The sequence below is a fragment of the Felis catus genome, chromosome B3 (assembly GCF_018350175.1).
Source record: "Felis catus isolate Fca126 chromosome B3, F.catus_Fca126_mat1.0, whole genome shotgun sequence".
In the NCBI taxonomy this organism is placed as follows: Eukaryota; Metazoa; Chordata; class Mammalia; order Carnivora; family Felidae; genus Felis; species Felis catus.
In genome coordinates this window covers 139,173,665-139,197,175 of record NC_058373.1, presented here as the reverse complement: position 1 = coordinate 139,197,175, position 23,511 = coordinate 139,173,665, and the positions used below count along the sequence as shown (strand labels likewise).

Here is a 23,511-nt window from a genome sequence, read left to right as displayed (position 1 = left end):
CCTCTAAACCACAAGGTCAAAACCTACATACCTGGCCAGCATGGCTACTAACCTTGCACGGTTTACGAGGGTTCTCACCTGAACAGACAGCCTAGTTTACCGGGACGGGCTCTGGCTCTGAACAAAACGAAAGAATCGGCACCTGTCTGAGGCGCCGCTGACCTAGAGGAATTGTATTTACACGCACAGTAGAGCACTGGGTTTCAAGCTGTGTCACGAACACACCTCTAAGAGGCGGCAGCTAACCCGACACCCCCACTGGTCCTGGAGGAGTCGGAGTCGGACCCTCCTGAGTAAGAGCTCTTGATCCCTGCCAAGGGGCTCTCAAATGTCAGCATGCATCTGAATCCCCTGGGGCACTTGTTCGGTCGCACCGCTGGGCCCTCTCCCTACAGTGTCTGATTCGGATTCCTAGGCCAGGGGTGGGACCTGAGAATCTCCGTGCCAACAAGTTTCCATGACTAATACGAACCTAGTATCTAATATTAGTATCTTGAGTAAGATGCTGCTTGAAAGAAAAAAGGGTTCCACTACTGAAAATAAAATGTTATAAACCTCGTGGCAGAAACTATATAATTAAGTAAATAGTTAACTAAATTGAGAGTAGAGGTGGAGTGAGAACATATCACGGAAAAGTTAGAAAGAAGTATCAAAAGAAACATGAACTCTAACTGTATCACCACTAATATTCTAGGTGAAGCAGTCAGCTCTAGAAGCAATCGGGTAAAATATTTTTTTATATCAACAATTTAGTTCACCTGTAGAATCTCAGGGTTGCACATGGGTCTCCCCAAATTCCAGAGTAAGTTTGCTCATTAATAACACATTCTCCCAATTCCATTAGGATGCCTACTAGAGTTGTATAGACAGAACAACCAAATCCACACCTGTTAAAGATCTAAAAATCTCCAAATTAAGCCAAAATAAAGGGACTCGATCCTAGCTGAATGCAGGTACAGAAAGGAAGGCGGCCAGGGCTTTCTCCGGGTATCGGAAGAGATTGAGACTATAGAAAATATCTTAAAAAGCTAAAGCACAATATTACAGATACGCTACCCTCTTTTTCCACTGTGATTAAATCAACTTTCCTTTCCACTCCTGTGTCAGAGATGCAGTTGCCTAACCATACAGTCTTAAGTTGAATCTAGAAATCGTTAGGAACAACCTGTGAAAAGCTCCTAACTTAGAAACTCCTTCAATAAGAAAGCATGTAAATCTTTGGATGGGCAATTAGAAGTAGTCCTACACCGGGGCGCCTGGGGGGGCTCGGTCGGCTGAGCGTCCGACTTCGGCTCAGGCCATGACCTTGTGGTTTGTGAGTTCGAGCCCCGCGTCGGACCCGCGGCTGTCAGCGCAGAGCCGGCTTCACATCCTCGGTCCCTCTCTCTCTGCCCCTCCCCTCCCCCCCCCCCCCAACTTGCACTCCGTCTCTCAAAAATAAACATTCAGCAGCAGTCGTACACTCACCAAGATATATACAACCAAAGCCGCCCTGGCCGATGGGGGATCCTAGTTTCCACTCCTTCTTCGTCATGTCAGTGATGATCTCCCCAGCTGCAAAGTGTTCGGCAAGTTGTCTCTTTGTGGGGCCCTGTCTTCCAGCCTGAGCCACTTTTACTCGAGGCATCTTCACTATAATATAAAAGAAAGCGAAGTTCAGAATTATAATCCTAGAAGTGCTGAAACATTTTCCACGAAGGAAAGCTCTGGGCTCCACAGGTGCTTTTCAAATGAGGAAGCGCATTTACGACACGACAGGCGACGCTTTACACGTGGGCCCCCAGCCAGCCTCACTCACAACGCTGTGAGGCTTACGTTCTCGTCCCCATTTCACAGACGAGGAAACGAAGGCTCGGCCAAGTGTGGCAGCGCATCCAAGGCTGGAGACCTAGGAAGCGGGAGAGCAGCAGAAATCCGCCCTGAGGACCGACGGGGCCCCAAAGCCTCAGCAGCACGGCCCCCAAGTACAAAACCAGCAGTGAAGGAGTGACAAGGGGACTGGGGCTGTTTGGTGACAGCCAGCATTGCATGCTTCCCTTGTCACCACTGTCCCTTCTGGCGGTGACCCTCGATTCACCCTTCTCACTCACGGACACGCTGAACGTAACATTCAGGGAAAGCAGTGTTACTGTGAAAACGGCCCAGGGCTGGGATCAAAAGGCCCAGATTCCAGTGTAGCTATGACACCAGCGGGATGGGTGACCGTGATCAAGTCACCTCTCTCTGGGCTTTAAGTGCCCTCATATGCAGCTTACCTCACTGAAGGAACCCAGGCGGGGAAGGGGCGGGGGGATGGGGGGCCAAATTCTCAGCTCTACAATTACGAATTGAAAAAGACGTAAAACGAATACTCTTTAGGAGGCTATAGTTCCTTGAAACTATCAGAGACCACAAAGAGGGCAGTAAGAGTTTATGGGGTGGTCCCCAGCACCTGAAACGGCTGTTCACGTGAACGAAGTCTGTTAAGAGAGGACAATTCACAAAAGGTGGCTCAGTCTGGAGCCCAGGCAGTCCAAATCCATACACACGACATCAGACGGGGATATTTTAGCAAATATCCACCCACTATCCCTCCACAGGCATAAACTCCATAGATGCAAATACTCTTTACGAACTTATTGGGGATTTTTAAAATTCTTCCTATAGAACACCAACCCTTCTTCATCGTCTGAATCTTCTCTAAGTTAACAAAATATCTTCAGAATAAATGAAGGTGGCAATTATGTCTTCCTCTCAAGCGGTTCTCTTGATGCATATTTTTAATCATTGTAAAATCTCCCTGAATGAGTTTCAGTGTAAACCCTGACAGCCAGACTCAATACACAAGGTGACTTTTACAGCTATGGTTGTAGCTGAGTACAAGGAACAACCACGACAGACAGTTCTACCAAACACTACGAGGGAGGCCTTCTAAATTTACCCAACTGTATCAAATCATCAACATAATCTCCTATTTGACGATGTCCTTAGAGGAGTCAAGACAGTTGAAAAGGAGTTAAAAAAAAAAATCTTTTCCTCTTTCTGGAACTCAAGACAGTAACTAGACTATCTTTTGTGTCTTTCTGGAATTCCTTTCCAAAAGTGACCATATTTCAAATGAAATATTCTAGCTTACCTTCTACTCAATAGAAACGGTGGTCAACAAAAAGCGTTTTTCCTCCGAAGTACGTGGTTAGCTTTTACTCTCAGTTTTATTCCCACAGCCTAAATGTGATTATTAGCACAGTCTGGACTGACTTTTCCTTCCTCCCGAAAAGCCGTCGCACAGAGCGGAGGCCGTCACGGCCGGCCTCTTGACGTCTGTACAAACCGCCACGTCCAAAGGTTCACTGCTACTGAAGGGGGTGGGACCGCCAGCTCACCGGTCTCATCTCCCAAAATTTCCCCAGAAAACCCAACCAGGACAACTGGAGAGCAAGCCTCAAACCCCAGGGGCAGCATCTCCAACAAGAACAGGTGACAACATCCCCCACCTCCACAAAACCCCGAAATGGGAGTGGGTGAAGAGGCCGCAGACAGCGGGATGGCCCACGAGCCACCAGCAGCCGGCAGGGAAGCGGCAGAAGTGCGGCGGTGTGTCTGACGAGTCTGAGAATCCCCAGGTTACCAGCAGGTACTTCTCAGGAGCACGGAGACAACGCGGGAACAGCAGCCACGGCCGGGAAGGGCTGTGCACACTCCAGCAGCGGGCGAGCGGCGGGGGCTCCCCTGGAGGGCTGGGGCGGGCCGGCCTCCACGGCTCGAAGGACCAACCAGCCGGAACTCTCCCTCAGGTGGAGGAAAAACTGGTAGCAATGGAATCCAAACTGAGCATCGCGAAGATAATACAAAGAAAGGGGAAAGAAGGTTCAAATCAAAGTAGATGTGTAAGTTCGCCTCCATGGTTTGGAACGTGACACCAAAAAAACCCCGAAACAAAATAAAAAACAAAAAAGAAAAGGAGGCTGTAAAGGATGACAGAAGTCGACCCGATTTACACCATCTAGAACTAATTGCGCATAAAGAAAAATTGCTTATGAAACTCAGCAACCAAAAAGAGGATCAAGGCCCAGTCCCATGCAAACTCAAAAATTACAAAAAAAAAAAAAAAAAAAAAATCCCTTCAGAAAAATACAGAAAGCGTGCCTGCCAAAAACTTGAGAGCTACGAACCAATATTTCAAAAGAAGCTTAAACGTTTATATATATAAAGACTAAGATCAGAACTAGAAAAACTCAGAAACCAAGAGATAGAAGGAAACTAAAAAGTCACAATCATTTCCAAAATGAAAACTAAACTAGAAGGAACATCAAACTGAATGCAATTTAAACACAGCGACTTAACAGAAATAGGCCACTGAAAAGGAACAAACTTTAAAAATCGCAAAGGGTGGGGGCACCTGGGTGGTTCAGCCGGTTAAGTCCCTACCTGCTCAGGATGTCATCTCGTGGCCGTGCGATCCAGCCCGGTGTCAGGATCCACACTGAGCGTGGGGCCTGCTTGGGACTCCCTCCCTGACTTTCTACCCCTCCCCACATGCACGCGTGCTCGCTTGCTGTCTCTGTCTCTCTCTCTCTCAAAATGAACTTTAAAAAAAATAAAAAATAAATAAAAATAAAAAAGCGTGAAAAAGAGAAACATTTCAGGAGAAAATCATAAATTCAGAACACAGAAAAAGACAACGAACATACCACAAAGAGAATCAAAGCAAAGGAATAGAATACTAAAGACACTTTAAGAAGAGTTCGTTGAACTTAAAAAAAAAAAAAAAAATGTGAATCTACAAAAAAAAAAAAAAAAAAGGTTTCAGCACACACGGTCCACAGGAGAAATCAGCTCAGCATGACCCACGCCCAGACACAGCCTAGAAAAAAACTACCAAACTCCGTGGTGAGAGCAAATATTCCTGGAGCATCCAGGCCGAAAACAGATCTTTTGTAAGGAAAATAAATCAGGCTGTCCTCACTTTGACGGCAACACTTGTGCCAGGGAAAAAAGAGAAAGTAACAAACTTAAGACAAAGACAACACAAACGGAAGATTTTATGCTCAGTTAAATTTCAAGTGCAAAGACCAAAGTGTTCTCCACATGGAAAAAGGGAGTCAGAACCCACGGCAGAACAAGCCTTAGATATCCAAAATGCATGAAGAAACATGGCGAGCGGGAAGCGGGTATTTATTTATGTATTTACATATATTTATTTGTAGAAGCGAGTCACCAAGGGCAATCAGGACAGCACAGAGTATATAATGGGCACGTGTCCTGACAAAGTAGGTAGGGCACAACTGTAAAAAAAAAAAAAAAAAAAAATGGGAGAACATACGCAAAAAAGAAAACAACTTTCCAGAAACCATTACGCAAGTGCTACTTGGTTTTGTTAACTACGGTTACTGTATACAGCTGTGGCATAATGTAAATGAGTAATTACGTGATATTTTAATGGTCATCCCCTTGTATCCTTAAAAATCAAGATTCAAACTGAAAGAAAGGGGATGCAGATGAAAGAAGAGGTAAGGCTTAAAATGCTTTACTGGGAAATACTTGTAATTCAGAAGTTATTTTATCTTCTGCAAAACACACACACACACACACACACACACACACACACACACACACACACACACACACACCCTTTTGTGTTTGCTAGCCTTATTCGCAAAAAAAGCTTCAAAAAAAATAACCAAACCAGTAGTAGTGATTATCTCTAATGCATAAATTGTATTCTTGAAATACTGTTCCATCTAAAAGAAACCAGGTCCCTTGAGGAAATGGCTGGTTCCGGGTCTGAAGCTACAAGTGTACAAGGAGCGCTTGGGACACCTTGTCATTTGTACGTGTCAAGGAATCTCTCAAAGATGACTGGGGTTATGTCAGATATGTCTAAGGAGCCAACTGAGATGCTCCCACTGACTAAAGATGGGCCAGTTTGAGTCAATAAAGATAATAACCGCTATGGATTAAAACAAATAAAATGGGTAAATCCAAGAGTTTATAATAGTAAGAAAACCTAAGTGGTCACCTCTAGAGAATAATAGGAAACCACATAATTTTGAAAGGTGGTTCCAAAAATTTAAAAAAAAAAAAAAAAAGAAAGAAAGGAATGAATGAATGAAAAGAATCAAGCATTTATCTTTTCTTACTTACATGAATTGTACCACAGGGTAACCAAATATTAAATGAAGAGAAATTTCTCCTTATGGAAAATTTTCAGCTAATAAATGAATAAGAATGGTTTTAGGTTAGCACCCTTCCCACCTTCTAATGAATTAATGGATCCAGACACTGAGCCCTGATAGCTACTAACATCAAAATATGAGAGATGTCCAGACATATTATACTCCTCCTGATAAAAGAACATGCTCATACCCATGAAGTAATCTTGCCAAAAAAGAAAAAGAAAAAATAGACCCTGAATCTGATCAAGCCTACCAATTCACAGGATATGAAAAGAACAGAAGAACATGACAAGCTATAGCACAGGACTGCAATCAGCAAAATCCCAAGGGGGGGAAACCCTGAGGTCCATATAATCCCATTTCTGCAACTGGTAAGGGTAGAAAAAGGAGAGATGGGGGAGAGGAGAACCAGATGCAAAGAGACGTCAAACAACATAGTACCTGAAACAAAACAAAATCAGGCCAATCTAAACTGCAGTGTTTAGGGATGCACATGTGCGCGACAAAACTATAAAGAAAAGGAAATGATCGCCACAAAAGACAGAAGTTACTTTTGGAAGCATAAGAAAGTTGTGGTGAGGATGGGGCCGGGGGTTCTAATTTATGACGTCGGGGGTGGTTCTAACAGTACCTTAGAATTCATGGAGTCTGTATCTGTCTGCTTGATAAGGTCTTCCGTATTGTGAACTATTTTGTTTTTAAGCACTAAAAAAATTACTGTTCCTGTAGTTAACAATCACCAAGAGACTGAAACTGACAATCTCTTCACACTCTATGAGCTTGTCCCATCAGACACACACACACACCCATGCACTCCTAAGTCAAATCTGCACCTGGTTTCCTGTGAGCTACCAGTTGCCTTTTGCTTTTTTATTTACAGGCACTTGTTATACATTCTCTAGTAGAGAAATAGACTCTTGAAACTGCAAATAATCTTCCCCATCTGCCCTTTGATATTGTGTATTTTTAGCTTTTGGACTTGATGGAACCCTTGGAAAGACCCCTTCCAGTGACTCTTGTCAAACATCTCCCAGGCCTTCTTTTAGTTATTTTACGGCTTCGTTATTTGCTGATACAACTTTGCTTTGTCTACACTTACACTGGTATAAGATACAATCAGAGGTTAAGAATTCTGGAAGTTTCCAAATGGTTATCCAGCTTCTTCTCCTCGGTCCCTCATGCACATTACGGAGATCCGCAGGTTTCGAGGAACGTAAACCCACCACACGGCCGGGGTCAATGAAGGACAACAAAAGTTCACATGAAGTTGTTCTGTTCCACACGAAGCTGCTGTCGTCACCCATTCCTGTTCCCCCAAACAAAGGCTTACCGGCTGTGGCCCCCACTCTGGAGAACACTACTCTGCCGGTGTGGTCTAAGATCTGGGTCTCGGCCCCCGGAGTGTCCCCTTTCCACGTCCCAGCACGGCCGTTTGATCTTGACGGCATCTGGCCGCCCCCCTTACTTTCTGGGTCAGGGTTACAGAAGTCTCCTGGTTTCAGACAGTAGGAGATGGGCGTTGGTCAATCTCCTTGTTCCTTCTTAAGTGATTTCTCAAAAGAAGAGAGGAGAACTATTGAAAACCAGAAGCCCCTGCTCAAAAACGAAGTGTTACACCCATAAACATTTGCCTCGGTAACTCAGTGACTTTTCCTAAAGAACTTAAAACACTAATTTCAGTTCAACAATCGCTTTAATACATTACAGGTTTCTTCCAGTAACCAAACCAATACCTACATCAGGTTTCTGTTAAAGAATACACTGGAAGGCGCGAACTTTCACCAAATTAAACCTTCCTACGTCGCTTCTGCCCACCCGGAGCAAGGCGAATCCACTACTATGGTAGCTTATGGGGAAGAGGCAAAGAAAAGGAAAACTTTGCCGTCATGTAACCCGTTACATAATCTGAACATCTCTTTCCCCAGTGATAGTAAATGCGATACAGATGCGAGTGGAAAAGCACATCAAGATGCAAATCAGCACTGCCCTTTGCTGAAATCACTCACTGCCACAGTCCGTATTAGCATATTCACCAAAATTTAATTGTAAACAGAGTAATTATGGTACTAAAGTTATTAAATACACAAAGCAAGCTTGGAACTATACATATTCAAATAGAATTTCAGTGGCAGATCAACTTTTATATCTGAAACAATACCCTAATTAATAGTCAGCTCTGATAAGAAAATGGTCCTGTTTCTCAGATAACATTCCCAAAAAAGTTCTGCTGTGAATATTAAAACAAAGTTTTGCGAAGAGATTTTTTTAATTTCAACAGCTATATTTATCACAATATGGTACTGTATTTAGACCACTGATACTTTTCAAGTCCTGGATTCAAATTTGGAATCGTTTTTTTCCAGTCTCCTGCTGAAGACAGAAAAAAGCTTGAATGGATCGAGAGACACCACTTATACTTAATGAGCTCTACAAATTCATCATACCCAAACTGGGAAATTACAGTGCAGTAATAAACCCTGTTATATACTGGACGGCTAGTCATAAATTTTCCCTAAAATAGACATTATGCGTGTGAGTTCCTCTGAGGGGGGGTCACATATTTTTAGGAAATTGTCTTTAAATCCTGCGCTTCTCTGGTATGTTTAAAAAACATTTCTTTTTTAACGTTTATTCATTTTTGAGAGACGGAGAAAGAGAGCATGAGCGGGGAAGGGGCAGAGAGAGGGAGACACAGAATCCGAAGCAGGCTCCAGGCTCCCAGCTGTCAGCGCAGAGCCCGATGCAGGACTCGATCTCACAGACCGCGAGATCGTGACCTGGCTGAAGTCGGACGCTTAACCAACTGCGCCACCCAGGCGCCCCCCTGGTGTGTTTTTAAACGGCATGGAGGCACAGTGACTCACGGTGAATTCTGAGCAAACTGGACTGTTCACCATCCCATTAACATGGTACCTGAGGATTCTTATCTCCGCTCTTTGCCGTGTACAGCTTTTTCAAGCCCTCCCCCGTGGACAAGCACTGAAATCTTTCTCGAACCCAAAGATCTCTCTCTTCTTCAGTCAGATCTGGTCTCTGAGGTTTCAGGACTGTCCTCACCTCTTATTTTATGTAATAAATGTTCCGTACGTTGATAAGCTCCCTGGGTGCAAGAACTGTCTTACAACACACCACTTAGGTAGGAATTCAAGGAATGTGTACATATAAACATCAAAAAGGGTTTCTTCCCCCCTCGAGTATCTGATGTCTAACTTTGTCTTAGTACACATCACTCAAATGCAGCGGACACTGCCCTCCTTCTAAAAGCCCGGCAACTCGAGTCTCTTCCCCGTCTCCACAATGACAAGGTCGAACCCTGTTTATTCTCCCGGGAACCGTAATTCCCCTTCTTAACGCGCAGGTCTCCACAGATGACCTCCGCCCCTAGTCCAGAGAGGAAACTGAAGCTTCGAGTGGGAATTCTCTTATCTTTCTAAGACCGAAACCTAGGAACCGCCCCGCAGGGACGTCGCGCCCACCTCTGCATCCATCCAGCCTTCCCATCCCTCCATCCCTCCTATCACAAGTCAGGGAAGCTCTCCTCTGCTACCCAACAGTGGGTCCTTCGCCCGGCCTGGGGCCCATCCCCTCCAGCCTTCTTAGGACTTTCACTATGAATTAGTCCCCTTCCACCGTTAATCTAACTTTCTTCTTCCTTCCACGCAAATGTCTCAATATGTCTCAGTGACCGTGTGCGCGTACTGACCTCGCCTTTCTCCTCGCTGGTGCCACACCTGCTTCCCGCCCCGTCCACACGCCACCTTCAGGAGCCACCTCCCACCACTCTTGCTAAGGGCACTGAGTCCAGAAGACGCGCACCCTCTCATGGGCCTGCTCGGGAGAGCGCGACACTGGTGTCCATTCCTTCCTTCTGGAAACATTCTCTTCCTTTGCTGCCGCAATGCAACACCATCCTGATGTTCCTGCCACAGTTTAGGCCGTTCGCTCTCTAGATAATTTGGGAAATGTAACCGTGAGGAGTCACGGCTTGTTTTCTCAAGGAGTCTGTTCTGCTTTTTGACGTACGGTTTTCCAGGAGTGAACCATGTTAAAAAAGGGGCCCGCCTACGCTTCCCCAGCTTACGCCAAAATACAAATTTTACAAAGTGCGAGTAAATTACATAAAAGAAAAACATGCCGCTAAATAAAATTAAGATCTTAGAAATAAAATTAAGAGCTCTGAAATTAAGTTGGAGGCGTACACAAAACCAGAACTGATTGCTATGCTTTTCCCGTCGGCCTACGGATCTCAAGAGAAGAGCGTGCAGTCTCAGACAGACAGTCGCACGCCAGGTTCACGGCAACACTGCAGGCAACAGTCAAGAGGCGGAAGCAACCCAAGGGTCCCTGGGCAGAGGAGTGGATGAACAAGAGGTGGCTTGTAGAGACAATGCAGTAGGACTCAGCCTTATAAGGAGAGGAAACTCTGGGACGCTTGGGGGGCTCCGCCGGCTAAGCGTCTGACTCTTGGTTTTGGCTCAGGTCACAGTCTCGCGGTTTGTGAGTTCGAGCCCCACGTCGGGCTCTGCGCTGACAGCTGCGGAGCCTGCTTGGGATTCTCTGTCTCCCTCTCTCTCTCTGCCCCTCCCCTGCTGTCTCTCTATCTCTCTCTCTTAAAAATAAACAAACATTTTTAATTTATAAAAAAAAAGAGAAAGAAAATTCTGACACGCTACAGTATGGATGAATCTTGAAGACATGCTGAGTGAAATAAGCTAGTCACAGAAAGACAAATGTTGTATGTATCCACAAATATGTATCCGCTACATGAGGTATCTACAGCAGTCAAATTCACAGAAACAGAAAACAGAATGGTTGCCAGGGCTGAGGGGAGGAGGAGAAGGGGAGCTGCTGTCTAACGGGTATAGTTTCAAACCTGCAAGATAAAAAGAGTTCTGGAGACTGGTTACGCCACAACGCAAATACCTAAGGCTAATGAGCCGTATACTAAAAAATGGCCGGGGTGGTATATTTTGTCATTTTATGTTGTTACTCCCCCCCCCACACACACACGATTAAAAAAAGAATGAAGAGAGTGTATGGACCCAACAGGTAAAACAGACAGTATAATACTAACATATTCTTGGTGATTATGGACACACACACACACACACACACACACACACAACTGGAAAAGCATTACAAGTGGGATTATTGCAAAGGTCCTCTTAGAGATGCTAAGTACAGGCCCATCTCCTTCTATTGTGCGTTGCTTTATTGCGCTTCACAGATACTGTGTTGTTTTACCAAACTCAAGGTTTGTGGCAAGTTTCTGCAGCACAAATCTACCGGTGCCATTTTTCCAACGGCATTTGCTCACTTTGTGTCTCTATAGTTTTTGGAGATTTTCACACTGTTTCAAGCTTTTTCCATCATTATTAGATCTATTATGGTTATCTGTGATCAGTGGTTACGACTCACTGAAAGCTCAGACGATTGTTAGCGTTTTTAGCAATAAAAAATTTTTTAACTAAGGTATACAGACTGTTCTCTCAGATGTAACGCTATATTGCACGTTGAACAGACTACAGAAGAGCGTAAACATAACTTTTATATTTGCACTAGGAAACCAAAACATTCGCTTGACTTCCTTTATCGTAATACTCACTTGGCTGCGGAGGTCTAGAGCTGAACCTGCCCTTACAGGGAGGGCGGCTGGCCACGTGGTCATCTCAAGGAAGAGCACCCCACCCTGAGGGGGCAGCAAGTGCAAAGGCCCTAGGGCCAAGAATATGTCCAGCTTGCTCTCAGAGCAGCGAGGAGGTGGAGGCAGCCGGAGAAGAATCAGCCGGGGGAAAGCACTAGCTGATGTCAGAGACGTGAAAGGGCCTGGGGTGGTGATCGCACCCAACACACAGGCCACTGTCAGGACACCTACTTTAACTCTCAGTGAGATGGGAAATTCTGGGAAGGTTCCGCGCAGAGAAGCAGCATGCTCTGACTTACGTCCTCAAAGGATCACTCTGGTTAATGCGTGAGACAGACTGCGGGGGGGGAGGCAGAACTACCGCGTACTGCAATGGTGTTATGGGAAGAACCGATGACTGCATTACTCCTTACTCAATAATACGAATGTCGATCTGTTAAACCCCACACTGAATTTCAGCCACCAAACACAGGGGTGCAGAACGACCTAGGATCCTTTTTAGATTTTTTTCAACTTTACACAAGCCACCCTTCCCCCCCCACCCCCCCAAAACAAGTCTTCAGTGCCAAGCAGAAACAATCGATATGAGTGACAGATGGTCTAGGAAACATGCTAATCATCTCTTACTCTAGATTTTTCTAAGCTCTATCTTTACAACAATTTAGTTCACCAGAATATTAAATATTTGAGCTCCTTTATTCCACAGGCATTTATAAAACACCTCCAAGACTTGTGCCAGCAACAGGTCTCGGAGCTGGAAATGCACATGGATTAAATGACAACCTCGGGCCTCAAGCAGCTGCACTTCGCTTCACAGAGAAGCACCATCGCACACTCAGGATTTTTATATCATCAGCTTCAAACGAGGATCAATAAAAAGTCCTCCAGGTAAAGGCTGTTTCTGAATCCTCTGATAAAACTATTTATTACACACAGTGAGCAGTTGTAGACATCTACAGAATCAAACTCAGTAGCCGGGTAAGGAAAAAGCGCCTCTTCTGGAGGTAGTTTTGAAGACATTAAGAGTCTGAAATTCCTGAAATTCCTGTTTTCTCCTCTCTTCCAGGAGCGCTAGCAGTTCAGAGCGAAATTACAAACTCAACTGCGTAAGCACCCATCGTCCGAGGCGGTCGTTCTCAGTCCTGGCTACAGTGGTTATTACCAGCGGGAACTCTGAAACCAGAAAGGCCCTCCTCCACAAGAGCCCCGACGTCTGCACGTAGAAAGGTCGCACAGAGCAGAGGATGCCCAGACTGGCCCACCGATCCAGATGTACTCGCACAACCTCCCCTTCTTCACTAAGTCATTCATTTCCAACGGACTGGCTCTGTTACATACAACTCTATTGTATTAGAGGATTTCAATAAAAGCTCCCGCTCATTCGTTTCAGAAGTTGGGTAAAAATATAAACTAGTGAGGGGCGCCTGGGTGGCTCAGTCGGTTAAGCGTCCGACTTCAGCTCAGGTCATGATCTCACGGTTTGTGGGTTCGAGCCCCACGTCAGGCTCTGTGCTGACAGCTCAGAGCCTGGAGCCTGCTTGGGATTCTGTCTCCTGCTCCCTGTACCCCTCCCCCGCTCACACTGGGTCTCTCTCTCTCTCTCTTTCAAAAATAAATAAACATTTAAAAAATTTTAATATGAATTAGTGAATGAATGATTCAAGAAGAGTCCCCCTCCTGAAAAAACATCCTTTTCCCATCCCATTGTATCCCAGATGAAAATCTCTCATTTACATTTCAAACTTATTCGGGATTAAAAAGTAATTACATGTTTTGGTGTAAATGGCTTCCTGCCAAACTACAGTAAGTCAAAGAATAAAATCAAACAAGAGATAATCGGTCAACAAAGAACTTCATCACCTCTTTTGCTAAATTACATCAGGAACAATCTGAAAGCAATATATTTAAAGACAATTCTCTTACAAATGAGCCAGCTAATCACAAGTTGATTAATGCATTTGATTACTGCTAAGAGATCATCTGAAAAATAAAATACAGCATGTTGAATTTATAGAGCCTCTTCCCGATAATACCAAGGGTCTTCATATACGTACTTCTTCCGTCCCTGCAAATCCTATTGTTGAGACTGAACTGTAAGGAAATCCGCAGAATAAAAATATACTTATTACCAATACCATTTAATGTAAAAACCTGTGACACAGGAAGCTTAACTGTGAGTTCCTATTAGGGACACCCGATCAATTAGACCCCTGGTCTCACTCTGAGAACCAGGCATATGAATAAAAGTAGGGAAAACATTCACAGCTGTATGGTATCTGTAGTGACATCGACAAAACACGAGTCAAGGATAGCACAACAATCCATGAGCATATACGAAGTAAACTCCCAGAGATAATGACCCTATAAAATCACAGGATTACTCCTGAAGAACATGAAGCTAAACTCAGCTGCGACACAATCTCTGGAAGCAATTGTCACGCTAGTCAGGTTTTCACACCTACGCTGGAAAGAACTAGGTGAAGACTCACGCTTCCAAGTCTGAAAAAGAAAGTGGGTATCTTCAGAGAAGAAAACAATTTCTTCCAGGTCAGAATGTTTTTTACTTGTACTGGGAAACTGATTAATGTTCCACTGTGACATTTTTTGGTAGAGTGAATAAAGTGTTTAAAATACAGTATCAAGTGCACTTCCTCGATTTTTATTTCCTTTAAAGGATTTCTAAAAGTTCTAAAGGAGAAGCACTGACCACGGAATTAATTTTTCAACTGAGAATACACAGTATGGTCCGATCTCAAACATAAAACCAGGATGCCTCACCGCCAACCACTTCCCCACAAAGAGGAAGGATCCTGTGAGGTCTCGCGGGGCACCTCTCTTTCTGACTTTAGTTGTGACGGTTAGAAGATCCATCCCTGGAGTCCTAACAGGTCTCCAGGAACCAACCATGAAGACATTACAGTAACATTCGTTCGTCCTACAGACAGCACACACTGGAAACTTCCTGCTCTGCAGGTACAGCATCTAAGAGGGGAAAAGCCTGGAGATGCTAACTTGAAAGGGAGGTCACCCTCCGAAAGGAGCCAAAAGGAATGCTCCTCTATGTAAAGCACACACTAAAACTGTTCTAAAATTGGGAATGTTGAACTATACTGTTAATATGTTTATACAACATTTAGCATATTTTGGCAATTTTGGATAGATTTCCCAATAGTTCTACTGGGGGGCAAAATTAACTACCAGGCTTTGTTGACAGTTAATTGTCTGCGTGTTCAGGTTTAAATCTACACAGGCTAGCAACTGAACAACATTCTTCCTTATGTATTCTTGCGGCAGGGCTCAAGGGGAGAAAAATCTCTAAATACACCGAAAGGAATTTGGGATGACCGAAGTATAGCAGAAGTGTACTACAGTCATTAAAAAAATTCTTCATGGAAACATAAGAGAAAAATTATTTTTAAAGCTCAGAGACCAGGTTTTCCTAGACAACAAAAGAAAAGTCAAGCCATAAACAAAACTGATACATTTGACAAAATTTAAAACTCTCCACAGGTTAAAGAGAACATAAACAAACCCAAAAGACAAATGAAAACCATCTACAAAACATGACAAGAGGCTAATTTTCTTAGTATTTAAAGATTCCTTTCTAAGGAAAAAAAAAAAAAAAAAACCACGAGAGCCCAACAGAAAAATGGACACACTGCGAATTTCTGGAGACAGAAATTCACAGAAAAGAAAGACAAAAGGCTTTCAGAAACACTCTTCTTATATCAGGGAAATTTCCAGATATGTACAAAGTAGAAAAGTGGTATAATGAACTCCCATGTCCATGTCACCCTGTTCAACAATTACCAACACACAGCCAACCTGCTTCTTCTGTATCCCCAATCCACTGGCCCCTCTAGACGGTTTTAAAGCAAACCCCACACATCAGATCATTTCATGTGCAAATTTTTCTAACAGGTACTTTTAAAAATACAGTCACTTAAATACCATCATCACATCTGACAAAATTAATAACCATCCCTTAATATCTTCTAGTAAGAACTGTTCAAAACTCCCCAATTGTCTCGAGAAATATCTCCTTATGGGTGCCTAGGTGGCTCGGTCGGTTAAGCGTCTGACTCGGTTTCGGCTCAGGTCATGATCTCGGGGTTTGTGAGTTCGAGCCTCACATCGGGCTCCGTGCTGACAGCACGGAGCCTGCTTGGGATTCTCTCTTTCCCTCTCTCTCTCTGCCCCTCCCCTGCTCACACTCTCTCTCAAAATAAACAAACATTTAAAAAAAAAAGAAAAGAAATATCACCTTACAGCTGATTTTTTAGCTGCTGCCTCTGGCTGATGTGTCTTTGAATCTTTTAAAGGACAAATGCCACCTCTCTCTTTTACTTCCCTAGTCGTTTGTCTTGTAAAATTTCCCATTTTGTGAATTTTGCTGATTGGGGCCCTTTGGTATCACTGAATGTGTTTCCTGTATTTTTTGTTACTGTTGTTGCACAAATTGTTCTACCATCTGGTGTCAGTGCCCCTCAGTGAAAGAACCCCAGAAACACATCTACAGTTAAACCAGACAGGAGAGCACATTCCACACGGAGCACTAGGGTGTCTCTAAGAATGTTAAAAAGAATCTACTATGGGATTTCGGCTTTGATTGGGTAATTTGGGGGAGGGTCTCAGGAAGCAGGAGTTTCCCTAAATTGGATGTCATTCTATGCATGGGTATTTCAATAAATCTTATCTCAGGGAGGGGAGACTTAGAATGAAGATGAGGCTGCACCTGGTGAATAAGAGGCCATCACTCCTTCTGGTTAGTATTTTGTGGATGGCACAGAGACCTTGGCTTTGTGCTTGGTTCCATTTTATCATAACCTGCATCAAACCCCATCTGAGGTATTCTGTAAAACTGCTCACATTTAACTGGAGAACAACATGGCCTGTGAACGTCAGGCCAGCTTCTGAAGCCGGGGCCTGTGCTAAACCCCGTGCTAAACCCTGGAAGCCCTTCGAGTTGTGTGCCCTTCTGAAACAACCCCAACAGTCTGGGATATTTTCCCTGCTTTCTAACACAAGATGCTCCAGGGTCCTCATGCACATTTTCTTGCCCCAAACCTAAAATCAATCACTTCTGCAGAGAGCCTGTCTCCTTTTAGTGGGAATGGATCAGGGACCAAAATCTGAGCTCTAGAATATTGACTGGCCCCTGGTTGTCATTATTTCCAGGTCCTCTGAGTGAACAAAGCTAGAATTCTTTTGAGAGAGAAAGCGCATCACAGGTTTATACTGATATTTCCTGTCCAAATTTGGGATTACATGGTTTTTTGCTTAACTTCTTTGACTTTGTTTGTCTCTATTCTCGTGTGTTAAAATTCTTAGTTCCAGACACTAACCTGAGTGTTTAACTGACACACATTTCTTCTCTTCTGAATGTTCATGGTTTTGTAAAACATCCGCACCCCAAAACCAAACCACGCGGGGCGTGCTCAGAAGTCTACCTTCCATCTCTGCCCCTTCCACGCCTTTCCTTCCGTGTGGCTGCTTTTGTTAGTTTTTAGTTTTCCCCTCCTTTTTTCTCTTGTAAACAAATAAAATACATTTATCTACATCACTGGCTTCTGAGGTTAATAGGTAAAAGATTATATACCCTTTTCTTCGCCATGATTTCTTTCACTGACACTACATCCTGCAGATCACAGCATATAGGCCCAACTTCATTTATCAACAAAACGCAAAATAAAATTACAGTGACACTTTATGTATAATGAAAATCGCATTTTTAAGCTATCAGATTATCCAAACTCAAAGAGTTAGAAAATGCACTGGGTTGGTAAGAATACGAAAAAAAAGGCCCATCAGTTTAGCATTAGCTACCAAAATTGTAAAGGCACCCGCCCTACGGCTGAGTAAGTCCACTTCTAGCAATTTGTCCTATAGGTATACTCACATCCTGTCAAATGTAGGTGACAATCAACCGAGAGAAAACCTCACTAAAGTGGAGCAGGGGGACAGAAGGAGGAGCCATACCACCCAACATCAATCACAGGAACAGGTGTCAATGACACAGCCAGCAGAAGAACGGCCAACAGAAAAGAATCATCAATTACAGGCCCCAAGAGGGAAAGAAACACACTGCATCTCCCACAAGAAACAGATCACCCCTGCAGCTCAGTCGGTGAGAAACCTCATCACCCTCAACTCTTGCTTCTCTCCAATGGACTCTTTCTCAAACCATCTCTCCCAACTTCCTCTTTCTTCGTAAAATAATGTTCCTCTCCTTTGTTTGTCGGACTAGCCTCTGGTTTTGCCACAGTTTGCTTGTCCCGAATTACAGTGCCGTAATTCCTGAATGAATCCATTTTTGCTAGTAGAATAACTTGTTTTAAGGTTAACTTGTACATGGATATTCACTGCCACAAAATACAGTAACAAAAGACTAGAGACATGCCTAATTTACATCAGAAGGGAACTTATCAGAAGGGATGTAATGACAGCATATCCACAGAATGAAGTCATATGCAATTTAAAAAAAAAGAGATAAACCCATATACATCACTATGGAACAGTCTCCAAAATATAGTGAAGTGAAAAACGTATGCTACATATGCTTGCATAAATATGATTAGCACCCCCGGGGAGTTGTGCAACAAAGTACCATGTGTATATATAGCATATCACTGGTACAGTATATAATCAATTAGTAGCAAAAGTTACCTTTGTGATTGGAGGTTTAGTTTCCATCCTTTATCCTCTTAATGTTGTCTAGATTTCTTATTGTGTGCATGTTATTTTTCAGTTAAAACATTTTTAAAGAATTCTTGATGAGGGGCGCCTGGGTGGCGCAGTCGGTTAAGCGTCCGACTTCAGCCAGGTCACGATCTCACGGTCCGTGAGTTCGAGCCCCGCGTTGGGCTCTGGGCTGATGGCTCAGAGCCTGGAGCCTGTTTCCGATTCTGTGTCTCCCTCTCTCTCTGCCCCTCCCCCGTTCATGCTCTGTCTCTCTCTGTCCCAAAAATAAATAAAAAAAAAAAAAAAAAAAAAAAAAAAGAATTCTTGATGAATAATAAAAGAGCTTGTATTAGATAAAATACCAAGTAGCTCTTTCCAGTGTTGTTACTTTGGAATCCACCTGCACTCCTTTCCTTAAACAGGAGGATCCACCCAAGCAATCGCCTCATGTGAAAAACACAGCAGTGGACTATGAAGAAAAGGAACTCTGAATGCCCACCTCTGCAGACAAGACCGTACCTTTACGTTTTGCTGTAAAGACTAGGTCAGTCTTTAAAGAGCAATACAGTCTGAAAGACTATTAAATGAAAGCAAATACTGACATGAACTTCTTAACATTAACGTAATCACTTATTTTTGCCCAAATAATCCTAAATGAGTACAAATGTATGCGACTGAATCCATACCAGGAAGAATAAATCAAGCATTAGTAACAGCTCTTACACATGAATGAACTAACATGTAACAACAGCTACCCTCACTATTAAGCACCTATATGGCAGGCTCTATGTTGGCTAATTTAAACACATTATCTCTAACTCTAAAAATAACCGTAAAACCTAGGTGGCATCATATTGACTTCATATAACAAAACCAGGAATAAGAGAAGTTGAACCATTTGTCCATGGCTTTCGCAACCAGTTAAGTTAGCAGGACCAAGATTCAAAAGACGTGTATGGAAAATACAGTTTCTGCAAAAATAAATGCCTTGTTGTTATTTACTACAAGCATTAAAAGAGAGCACATACTGCATAACCAATCATTTGTGAAACAAGAAGTCTTAAGGTGGTAAAATATCTGCTTTAATACTGCAATATAATACTATCACAAATGCCAATAAAACAGTATTAAAGGGACACCTGGGTGGCTCAGTTGGTTACTCATCTGACTCTTGATTTCGACTCAGGTCCCCATGTCAGGCTCTGCACTGATACTCATGGAGCCTGTGTGGGATTCTCCGTCTCCCTCTCTCTCTGTCCCTCCATCACTCGCGTGAACACACATGCTCACACAAGCTCTGTCTCTCAAAATAAATAAACATTTTTTAAAAACAGCATTAAAGATAAAACAAACATATTCACATGTTACTATAAATACACAGCCTAACTGTCGAATAAAAAGAATGACTTCCAAAGACCAAAAGGACAAAAAAAGAAATAAGTCACTGATGTAAAGATCTCCATAAAGAAGGTTTTAGCTGTCTTTTCTAGTGTAAAATATTGATACAAATTTAGGGGAAAATGATATAATAAACCACTGCAGGATATTTGAAAAAATAGTTAATAATTACGTATAAAAACCGTGTACTTGATGAGACTATCTTCAGGTGCCGTATAAAACCCCAAACATTCTGAAGTTAGTTTCTTCTGCAATCTCAGCATGTGAATGATGGCAGTGTTACCATTCCTTACTAAATGGTCTAGACAAAATCAACTACTCAGAAATCTAATTTTGCCTACAATGCAAAGGAAAGTCAAGTGAAAATTTCAACGCTGAGTGGTGTTAACAGCACTAGACTCTACAACTTTGCCCACATTTCACAGCACTGTGACACTATATTACCATTAATTGCATATATGTCACTCTCTTTTGACATATTTTGTGAGAATCTGGAACTTAGCGACCCTGTCTAACCCTGGTATCCCAGGTCTAACATGAATCTGTCACTTGACGAGAAACCAACAGATTTTTCTCAGAACGGGCTGATTTAAAGCCATGAACCAGGTCTACCTGCTGTGAACGTGGACATGCTCCAGCTTATCCAGGTCTTTTTTCCTCACCTGTAAAATGACTGGGGTTAAAATCTCAGGCAGGTGTTTTACCTACCGATCTCTAGGGAAAGAAGCCTGCCTCATTTTAGAACCAGTATGAACTATAAAGGATCTATTCCGATGATCAGGAGATGCGCATTTTCCAGCCTAAGGTGTTCCATACGCAGGTTGCCAAGGGAAGCTGTTGCCAAGAGAACGCAAAAGGCCTGAAAACCCTCTTAACCCCTTCGCCTAACTACAAGAAAGGATGAATGGTCCCCAAACAAAAATGAAAGAAAAACAAAGGAGAGAAGACCAGGGCCAAAAATGTTTCTGCTTGAAAATAAATGAAACTGAACGTTAAGAGGCTAATGAACTCTAAATAATAAAAAGACAACCCAATTTAAAAGTGGGCAAAGGATTTAGGAAGACCTTTCACCAAAACCGATGGAGAAATGGCCAACAGCACAAGAAAGTGCTTGACCGCATTAGTCATTAGGGAAATAAAAATCAAAAGTACAATGCGACACCACTTCACAGTCCCTAAGGGACAAACAAACAAACAAAAAACAACAGCGAGTACTGGTGAGGATCTGGAGGATCTGGAGACTGTGAACTCTCATCCAACGCTAGTGAAAATGTAAAATGGTGCATCCAACTCTGGAAAATAATTGGGCAGTTCTTCAAAAAGTTAAACGGCGAGTTACCTTACGACACAGCAATTCTACTCATAGGTACATACTTAAGAGCAATAAAAGCATACGTTCACACAAAAACTCGTACATAAATGTTCACAGCAGTATTGTTCACAATAGTCAAAAAATGGAAACAACTCCGATGTCCTTCGACAGATGAATGGATACACAAATGTGGGCTATCCATACAACAGGATATCATTCAGCAACAGGAAGAAAGAAACCACTGATGCATGCTACAACATGGATGGACCTCGAACACACCGTACCAGGTGAAAGAAGCCTGTTACAAAAGAGCCCATATTTTACAATCCCCATTATGTAAGATTTCCAGAATAGGTCAATTTATAGAGACAAAAGCAGACTAGAGGTTTCTTAGGGCTGTGGGGGGTGAAGAGAGAAAGGACAGCGACTGCTCATGGGTGGGAGGTTTGCTTTAAGGCCGATGAAAACATTGTACGGTCAGATTATGGTGACAGCTGCAATCCTGTGGAGATGCTAAAAACCACTGAACAATGCTCCTGAAATGAGTGAATCCGATATTTGAACCAGATCTCAATAAAGGCGTCTTAAAAAGTTAATGACAAGGGTGAGGTTAAGCGTCCGACTCTTGATTTCGGCTAAGGTCATGATCTCGCGGTTCGTGAGTTCGAGCCCAGCATCGGGCTCTGCACTAGCGGCAGAGACTGCTTGGGATTCTCTCCCCCTCTCTCTGCTCCTCCCCTGAGAGCGTGCACGTGCACGCACGCTCTCTGTCTCTCTCAAAATAAATAAATAAACTCAAAAAAAAAGTTAATAAAAAAAAATGTCAATGAGAAGAAAAATGTGGGATCAAGGATAATAAAGGAAGGAACAATAGCTATACGAGAGTTACAGTGTTCCATGGAAACAAAACTGTACCTTCTGAAAGAAGGCTAGAGGTCACCCTAAAGCAGGCCTCTAAGAACACAAAGGAACCATTGGGGCGCCTGGGTGGCGCAGTCGGTTAAGCGTCCGACTTCAGCCAGGTCACGATCTCGCGGTCCGTGAGTTCGAGCCCCGCGTCAGGCTCTGGGCTGATGGCTCGGAGCCTGGAGCCTGTTTTCGATTCTGTGTCTCCCTCTCTCTGCCCCTCCCCCGTTCATGCTCTGTCTCTCTCTGTCCCAAAAATAAATAAACGTTAAAAAAAAATTTTTTTAAAAAAAGAACACAAAGGAACCAGCAAACGACAGATTTCCTGTTATGCCATCTGGGTGGTTCCTGACGACTCTACTTAGGGCACAATTATAGGTGTGTAAACCTGATATTGAAAGGTATACCACTTTCCTGGAGCACATCTGCAAGATGCAAGGAGACTCTGTCGAGATTAAGAACTCACTGGTCATGAACGACTTCTGCCGATTCGTGAAACTCTACACTGTATCTGTGACTCAGAAGTTCAAGTAGGCAACCGCAGTAAGGGACAAACGCAAGGAATAATATATGCAAATGGCTTTCAAAAATGGAACTGGTGTCCTGAACCATGGCTTACTAAAACAATAATGAGTTCCTGGCAGGGGACAAAGCATACCAAGAAGATCAGAAGACCAAGTTTGGGCAGTGACTTGCCAATGTGATAGGAAAAAAAAAAAAAAAATCTACCTTTCATCAGTAGCTTAGATGAAGATCTAAATAGCATGCTCATCATAACTGGTGAGAGCATAAAGCTGAGACATATAATGACTACTTTAGAATCCAGATCTAAGAAGAGTCTAACGAGCCTAAATAAAACTGTAACACTAGATAGAATGATCTAACAAACCACAGTCAGACTGAAAATCAAAACAGTTCACTCAAGTCCTTCCTTTTACAGATGAAGCTGAGGCCAGAGGGTTTAATAACAAGCCCAAGTTCAGAAGGTTCATGAAAAATAGGTTAAGGCTGGATATACAGGAACCCTAACTCCCAGCTTGTGTTCACCTCACCCAATGCTATCCTCTACTACTTGTATGGATAACCATATATGGGGTGGATATGGATAACCATATCCCGTATTCCGTATGGATAACCATATACGGAAGCAGAATCTTGACCTCTCTACCTCACAGCACACAAAAATCAATTCCTGGAGACTCAGACCTAAATATGAAAGGTAAAATAATAAAGCCAGTAGAAGACAACATAAAAAACAATCTTCATGACCGTGGAGTAGCAAAAGCTTCTTAAACAGGTCACAAAAGACACTAATCATAAATGAAAATATTGGTAAGATGTAATTAAAATTTAGAATTTCAGTTCATCAAAAGACACATTACAAGAGTGAAACGGCACGTCACAGGACAAGAAGA

At 43.1% G+C, this 23,511-nt stretch overlaps 1 protein-coding gene across 7 annotated transcripts in view; it reads right to left on the bottom strand.

Moving 5' to 3' along the window:
* VRK1 (VRK serine/threonine kinase 1) overlaps positions 1-23,511 on the bottom strand; it is an 83,049-nt gene that overhangs the window by 46,966 nt on the left and 12,572 nt on the right. For 6 of the 7 annotated variants that reach the window (XM_045060494.1, XM_011283524.4, XM_011283526.4 and 3 more), the window contains exon 2: positions 1,468-1,632. In XM_045060494.1, the coding sequence (XP_044916429.1) occupies positions 1,468-1,627 (160 nt within the window). In that variant the 5' untranslated portion in view covers positions 1,628-1,632. Of the gene's footprint in view, positions 1-1,467; positions 1,633-20,586; positions 20,611-23,511 lie in introns of those variants that run through there. The other variant, XM_045060493.1, reaches the window with a different exon arrangement.